The sequence below is a fragment of the Trematomus bernacchii genome, unplaced genomic scaffold (assembly GCF_902827165.1).
Source record: "Trematomus bernacchii unplaced genomic scaffold, fTreBer1.1, whole genome shotgun sequence".
In the NCBI taxonomy this organism is placed as follows: domain Eukaryota; kingdom Metazoa; phylum Chordata; class Actinopteri; order Perciformes; family Nototheniidae; genus Trematomus; species Trematomus bernacchii.
The window spans coordinates 2,771,900-2,780,163 of NW_022987910.1; the positions used below are offsets into that span (position 1 = coordinate 2,771,900).

Here is an 8,264-nt window from a genome sequence, read left to right on the forward strand (position 1 = left end):
ATTAAGCATTAGTTGATGATCAACAGATAAGCAACTAAAGTTTAGTTGACTATTACATTAAGCATTAGTTGACGATCAACAGATAAGCAACTAAAGTTCAGTTGACTATTACATTAACCATTAGTTGATGATCAACAGATAAGCAACTTTAGAGTTTAGTTGACTATTACATTAAGCATTAGTTGATGATCAACAGATAAGTAACTTTAGAGTTTAGTTGACTATCTGTTGATTGTCAACTAATCTAGAGTTGACTATCAGTATACTTTTAGTAGGTTCTCCACTAAGCGTTTGTAGGCATGTGTTAGGACTATCCAATTAAAGTGAAAAACAGTTGAGAACAGTAGAAAGTCTATAACCTATCAACAGAACACATACAGTCATCCACTAATTATATGCAACAGACATGGGAATAAAGAGAAATATTTTGCACAACTGATCACAAACACTGGATAACTGAAGTCAATACCAGGCTATAAAGCACAGTAGAACAAACATTATACACAGCATATCAGAGAAAGAAAGCTATTTTATTTTAATAATACACTACAAGTAAAAACACTGAACAGTTGTGAACCACATTCAATCCTACTAAAATCCTACATCTAAACGTAATTATTAACAGGTCGCAAAAATAGAATGCAAAAATAGAATACAAAAAGGCTTAACAGTTTGCCTAAAACTGCAGGGCATGGGATTGACCATACACAGCATATACTAAGATACTTAAAAGTTTTTTTTTTTTACTACTATATATCAAAAAAAAAATATATATATATATATATAAAAAAGAAAATACATTATTCAACTGTTCATTTAGCGTTTCAATAGACTATATTTCACAACTGTGTATTAACATTACATTTTAAAGTTTTCTCTACAATACCAGGAATAAACCTCTGGTGGAAACAGTCAATCCCTTATATATTTTTTTTGTAGGCGTACAAACTTAAAATTAAGAATACACATCAGCTAATAAAATACCCGCTGTGAGTTAGAGAAGGAAAACTTCCCAAAAGTAGCTTCCCCCCCCACAACAACAACAACGCTCAACCCACATTCAGAATTACCTGACAGAAAAGGGGATGAGCTGTTTGTTCCTTTTCATTTCATCTATCTTTTCTGCCAGTTCACCGACTATTTTCTTCTGACAGAGTTGGGCTAATTTTAAAAGTGTGTTTTACCCTTAAACTGGTCTAGGACACTTTTATCTACCAGGAATACTTCAGCAATTGCTGCAGTGTCTTTCACAGCATTCCTGGAAACATGAGCTTTCTTAAAAGCTTTGGTCATCCTGAAGCCTCTCTGCACCAGTTTAAGGACACGCCGATATCTCCTCACCACATCTGAGATGGAAGACACTGAAAAATAAAGAATACATTAATGTCAATAAATGTTATGGCCCCCCAATAATTGTTGTGGTGTGTATTGTGTGCAGTGTCTTAGTTGCAGGGTGAGCCATAGTGTTTCTCACATATTTTCTCTTGAAAAGGGACTACAACTTGGATGAATGTGTGTGACTTCCCGTTTGTTTTAGAACATGTGTTGTATTTTATAGTAGGTACTAGGTAGTGTGCCTGTATGCGCAGTGTGCAAATCTAGTTAGATAATTTGCTATTTATTGGTAAAAAACATATTGGTGGTAAAAACTGGTGAGAACATTATTTATATTTCATTATTCATTACAGGTTCAGCTCAAACAGCCATAGTAGATGAGCATTAGAGGTGTGGACATTTCTCGATTTATAAGATGCATCGCGATGTACGATTCTGCATCAATGCAGTGACAGAACATAAATCGGGAGTTTGGTTTCATATCAGCTTAGTGAGAGTCTTACTGCGTTCTGTCATTTTATGTTGCGCTAGTTTCTCTCCTCTCCTCTGATCTCTGTTTCCCCGAGGGCAGAGCTTTACACACACCCCGTGTGTGCGGAGGTGAGAGGCGGCATTCAAACGATCTGCAGTCCACTAACTTGTTGCTCTCACTACCAATAACAGCTGCTCTGTTATGCCAAATTCACATCAGGCAGCAGCGAAGTGCAGATCGCCACAATGATGACATTTTTCTGAGGCGTGTGCATGTGTTTCAGACGAGAAGAAATTCTTTATAACATAGGTCAACGTGTCAGGACTCTGTTTACTGATTGGCTGCGGGTACTCTCTGGCTGCGCTTCGCCACTAAAAGTTTAAATATCCCCAACTTTTTGTTTGGTTGCACTTCCCCGCAGAATCAAACGTCCGCTGTGCGCTCATAGATATCGCATAGTAGAAGAACTATGAGTAAGGGAAGGTCCGTAGCTGCTAGGCAGTGTAAATGCCATCGGCTTTGTGCTGCATTCACATGATGCCGGAATAGTCTGAAAAGTTATCTCCCTGCCCATTCACCCCCCCCAAAGCAGTCAACCTAGGGAAACACTGAGCTGCTATGTGAAAACCTTATTTTTGTAGATTACAGCACACTGCAGAATTATTTAAGTTTTGTTTTTATTAAGTTTATGTGAGGTGGCTCACACAGATACTGGTATTGAAAAGAAGCTTTTATATTAAAGTCTGTACAGTCAGATCTTTGAAAGCACTTTCTAAATAAAAAAGGGAGTTCAGATTTATCTGACTGCTTGTATTAATAGATAACATTTTTTGCTATGTGCAGTAATATAGAAAATTGAGGATGCAATACATTGAGATGCATCGAGGATCGTTGGGAATTTGAATCGTTGACAGGTGAACCGTATTCAAATCGAATCGTGAGGCCAGTGAAGATTCACACCTCTAGTAAGCATGTGGTGTGTCTCTATTTTAGTTCATTCAACCTACACCCCAACCACTCCGGCACGATGAAGAGTACATTGGTGATAAGAGTGATGATGATTGGTCAATGGGATTGTATGCCCCAAACCCAGTATAAAGCACTAAGCTCACAATAATAACCTAAATACATAATACCTAAATACATTCAGCAGGTGTGTTAGTTTATTATACCTCGCTCTCCTTTTCCTTTTGACCTCTTCGCCTTTTTGTTTTCCTTCTTCCCTTTTTTGCTTCTCTTCTTGCCATTCTTCTTCTGCTTCTTTTTCTTCTTTTTCTTCTTTCCCTCATCAGAAGAGTCAGAGGTAGAGGTAGAGCTTGAGTCAGAGCTTGAGTCAGAGCTTGAGTCAGTGCTGGAATCGTTGCTGGAATCCGTGCTGGAGTCCAACCTCATGGCCTGCGGCTCCTTATCTCCAGTGGCCATTACTTCCAAGTTCCCATCTGTTGATGAATGATAAATGACAAACAGAAATAAACTTTAAGTTTAGTCCCCACAAAGGATTCGCCTAAAGGCCAGAGGAGTCTGCTTTTATCACAATATACAACATTACAGAATGACATTGGTGTGACTGAGCTTGAGCAACTGATAACCTAAGGTGGTTTGAGGTTGTACATGAAGTGCATACTAATTGATGCGGTGGAGGTTAGATTGGGTATAAAGAGACATTGCAGAAGTACAAATAATGTTCACAAAACTTTAGATGGGATGTCTTATGTTTTATATATACAAAAGGGAGTTGTGTATGAGAAAATGCATTAGTCTGCTACTTTCAAACTGCTTTGTGTAGAACGTTTCTATCACTATTAGTGTATTTCCATTAATTCCAACCAATTAGTGCTCATGTGGTCTAAGCCAATTCATCTTTAAATGGAGAGCCAATATGCTATGACAAGGCAGCAGTCAACAGCCTATACACAAGTGAAGTTAATTAAATTCCTAAAGGAATTCCTGAAAAATGACAACAATAGCTGAAATATTGTAAATATTATAGCCCAAATAAGAGACTTGAATTCCCTGGGAAATTGTATTTTCTCTGTTAAATTGTTTTTAATATTTTTGGTGAACATTTCAAGAGTTTGATTTATAATGCAAAAATACATTTGCAGTGCTCTGCCTGAATATCAATAACAAACTACAAACCCCTTTGTATAACACTGAGCAGAGACCTATAAATGTAGAAAGTACATGTCATGGGACTACGGATGAAAAATAGCCTCTTGGCTAACTCTGGCACATTTACAGTAATGTTTATCAATGTGCACTGTCCCTGATAAATAAATGAATAAATAAAAAAATAGATGGCGAGGCAGCCATTTTTGTTTGCAATTCAAAAGATGCACATAAAGCAGCAGCCAATAGGAGGCTATACAGTTTTAAATGCAATTGATAGTAGCCCAAATAGAGTGGCGAAGTCCCTCCCACTTACTTCCGGGGTATGGGACCTTATTCCGGAAAAGTTATGCATTGAAGTCAATGGGGAGAGAAAACTTATCTTTCGATCCCGTTTGAATTGTGCCATGAATTACACATATGATGTTTGTCAAACTTAAAAAATCATTTCCATGTCAAAAAAGTCACAGTTTGTCGTAAAACTGTTGAAATATAAGACTATGAAAAATACGTAACTAGAAAGACTACAAATCCCAGAGTCGCGTAAGTGATGTCACAATTGTTTACCTCCACCATTCAGATACCTAAGATCAGCGCAATATAGATATAATCTATCTATATGGCGCTGGCTAAGATAAGATAACTTTAACAAGATGCCTGTGTGCTTAGTACCAGGTTGTTATTATACCAGCAATGGGTCTTGCTCGTTCTTTTGCTTCCCGTCTGATGAAACGACCAGGAGTGGCTTGATCAAGTTAGCTACCTAGCTAGTAGCTAGCACGTTAGTTAGCATTACAGCCTTGTCATTTTTATTAGCCTTAACATGAAGTAACATGAAGTAACCCAAAATGTTAAACAGTAAGAGTAGTAGTCATATTTCGTGAACCCTTTGAATAGTACTGTCACCGGTGTGATCATTCTATAATACACCATTTAATTCCGGGGGAGAAATGCTAACGCTAACGTTAGCATCGGCGATCTTTTCTACTTCATGCTATCTGCACAAATGGTTGACATTAAACATTAAAACGACCAGGCAGTTCAGAGAGAATCAAAGGAAGGCAGGCAGGCAGCTTTGCATGACATTCTTCAGGACGTGTTTCATTGTGGTGATAGTCAATCGTTTGTTGACAAGACAGTAGTGACGGCCATCTTGGTGACGTGTGTGGTTGACCAGGGGATGTAGTTCATTTAGCGTTTCACACAAACAAATGTGTTACTTCACAGTTTTACGGCACATTTTTTTTTTTTTTGACTTGCAAAATTATCTTTTAAATTGACAAACATCATATGTGTAATTCGTGGCACAATTCAAACGGGATCGAAAGATAATCTTTCTCTCTCCATTGACTTCAATGCATAACTTTTCCGAAATAAGGTCCCATGGGGCTCAACCGGAAGGGGAGGGACTTCGCCACTCTATAGGTAAAAACAAAGGGGCGATGATATGCTGTCAAGATACTGTCATAAAAACAAACCCATGTGCAGTGGTAGTACTTTGATGAAGTGCTCCCAAGCGCCCTGCCAGCAGTTTTCTTTCAGTGAAAAACGCTATATGGACACACGCCATTAGTGATCCTACACATTGTCCAGCTAAATATCTACATGCACTAAATGTAAAAATATAACGCCAAATCAAAAATAGTTACTTGAGAAAAAATAATATTGAAAGGCTGGCAATAATATTCAATAATAGCTGAAATACTGTTGTGGTATACTGCGCCATAATTATTTTGAAGCCACACAGGTTCTGGAGAGCCCTAATGTAAAACTTTGCTCCACCTGTACAAACCTTGCTCTTGTATAGAGTTCTTGGCCTCAAGCTGCTGCTTGAGTCTGCCATTTTCCTCCTCTAGCTCATCCACCCGAGACTGGAGCATCTCAGCCTTCTTTCTCCATACAATATGCTGCTTGACAAGCATACTACTTTCCACGTTACCAGCTGCAAAATAGGACATGACAAATTAGGAATACTGGTCAGAAGGCTAAGGCGATGATTTGGTATAAAAAACGTTTCACATGTTTCAGTACTTCTGTTCTGGAACTGCTCAGAAACCCCCTTATTGTCAATATACCTAGGAAAGCTACACATTCTCTAAATGTCTCTAGTTTGTGGTTGAACAGTTTCATGAGGCTGTGATTATCCTAGATGTCACAACATCTAATTTTATACATTGATGTCAAGTTTCAAAACATGGTCTCACTATGAAATGACTACTATGGGGACTAACATCATCACACATTAATACAACTGAGCTCATTGGATCCACAAGAGTCTCAGCTTTACAGTCTAACCCAATTAATGCAATTCCAAGACTGTATAGGGACCCCAATATGCAGAAATATTCAAATACACCATTATGAAAAGGCGTAATTAACACATTATACTGCATGTAAAAAACGGTTTTTGCCCAAAACTGCATGTGATTATCATAAAGTGGGTAGGCCTATGTCTGTAAAGGAGAGACTTGTGGGTACCCATAGAACCCATTTTCAAACAGATATCTTGAAGTGAGAGGTCAAGGAAACCCCTGTGGAAATTGCCATGTCAGTTTTTCCCTCCAAAATGTAGAATGTTTTTTAGCCCCATTGCCGACAAGCTAGCATCACGTGGTTGGTACCATTGGATGCCATTAGGTCATCTACTTTCATATGATGTCATCATTACCAGCTTCAAAACCGAGCCCGGTACAGCCGCTTAAAGACAGTAAAGTCGGCCGCGATCCTGCGGGTCTCATTAAGGAGAAGATTCAAACTAAGCATGTTAGCTAGCATTCTGTTTGAGCTACCAAGGAACCTTCTATATGAACCATTAGCCCTGCTGCTCCAGTAAGGATAACTTTAGTTGTTATATTAGCTTTTTCCTAAGACCGTGTCTATGGCTATAAGTCGTTAGCTTTGCTGGTAGGTAGGGTTAACAATGTTAACCTTACCGATATGCATGTTAACTTAACATGCATATCGGTTATTTAACATGCATATCACTTAGCTAATAAAGTTAGTGGTAGTTTGTCAGGATAGTTCACATAGGCTATCTAGAGTGTGAAGTTAGCACACTGACGTCAACTACTTTGACATTTATAAACCCAACTTACCACTTTCTTGTATGGAATCGCCTCCTACTGCCTCATTAATCGCTCTCCGTGACTTTGCCCGGGTACAATGCACGGGACCCACGGCACTGCTCCCGTTGCCAGATGAGGGGCGGGTTACTGAATGCACCTGAGAAAAAATGCCATTTCGATGCTGAAAATAAAAGTGAGATACCAATATTGGTTCACATGCAAGTAATAAGGACTGCTTTCTAAAAAAAGACAATGTTACCTAAGGAAGTTGACACTTACCATCTCGACGACCAAAACATCTGAAATCCAAGGGCGCACTTGTGCAGTAGACCAATCAGGCAGTAGAAGTGCTTGGTGAATATCATTTAGTCACGTGTCAACTCTGCCAACACCATAGACTGTACATATAACGCTGGTCCCGGGAGGTGTTTATATCTAAATCAAGCGTATCCCATAAGTTCTCCAGCCAATGAAATGAAAGTGCGCCAGTTTTCAATTTTTGGGATGTCTTAGTAGATAAATTGACCAACAGTCAGTTACTAGCTCGGTCCGACGGCTGGCTAATGCTATATGGCTTCACTGGAGAGAAAACTTTTGAGAACAGTTTATGTTAAAGAAACTAAAAAATCAACTTTAAAATTAATAAAATGGTTGCAAACGATTGGCTTGTTGAAACGCAAATTGAAATGCAAAAACTGCCGCCACAAAATGAAGATGGTCTCCTCCCAGACCAAGGACCATCACATCTGGTAAGAATAAAATGCTTGCAAACTAAAGGCCCCCATATTTTGTTATGCAATCGGCTGTAGGTAGGAATAGGGCATTCTTCTGCTACATTGTTTTCTAATATTAAGTTAGCTTACCTAGAGGGCATGTTCACACAGAACCATGGATTGCTATAGGAAGGAACCAGAAGGCCCGGATAAGCAATTCACAAATTAATGTCTATGGCGGTACATTAAATTCTTGGCAGATTTTTGTTATTTTGGAACACACCTACAAGAAATATGCACAAATGTCAATGCCCTTGTCAATTAACTTCAAGTGCTGTAATACCAAATATTAACATGTGGGGATTGTATATGGACAAAATTAAGATATCAAGTGTGAGGAGGCCTCTAGGATGTACATTTTTGTTCTCTCTCCCTCAGCTACCCATGGAGGCAAGATACAATTTAGACAAGTTGCCAGCTAACTAATGTTACAAGATATTTATTTCAGCGTATAGTATAGATAATGACACTGACATGAACTAGGCTTACTTGCATAAACAGCATGGTTTT

General features: G+C 38.6%; 1 protein-coding gene across 1 annotated transcript; it reads right to left on the reverse strand.

The window, feature by feature from the left end:
- Positions 1-1,101: 1,101 nt before the first annotated feature.
- Positions 1,102-7,135, reverse strand: LOC117470284 (coiled-coil domain-containing protein 106-like). The gene is made up of 4 exons (XM_034114995.1): positions 7,012-7,135; positions 5,709-5,858; positions 2,980-3,246; positions 1,102-1,361 (listed from the first exon to the last, which is right to left on the reverse strand). The coding sequence occupies exons 2-4, from the start codon at positions 5,836-5,838 to the stop codon at positions 1,168-1,170; spliced, it is 591 nt and encodes a 196-aa protein (XP_033970886.1). The 5' UTR covers positions 5,839-5,858; positions 7,012-7,135; the 3' UTR covers positions 1,102-1,167.
- Between the last annotated feature and the right edge of the window lie 1,129 nt (positions 7,136-8,264).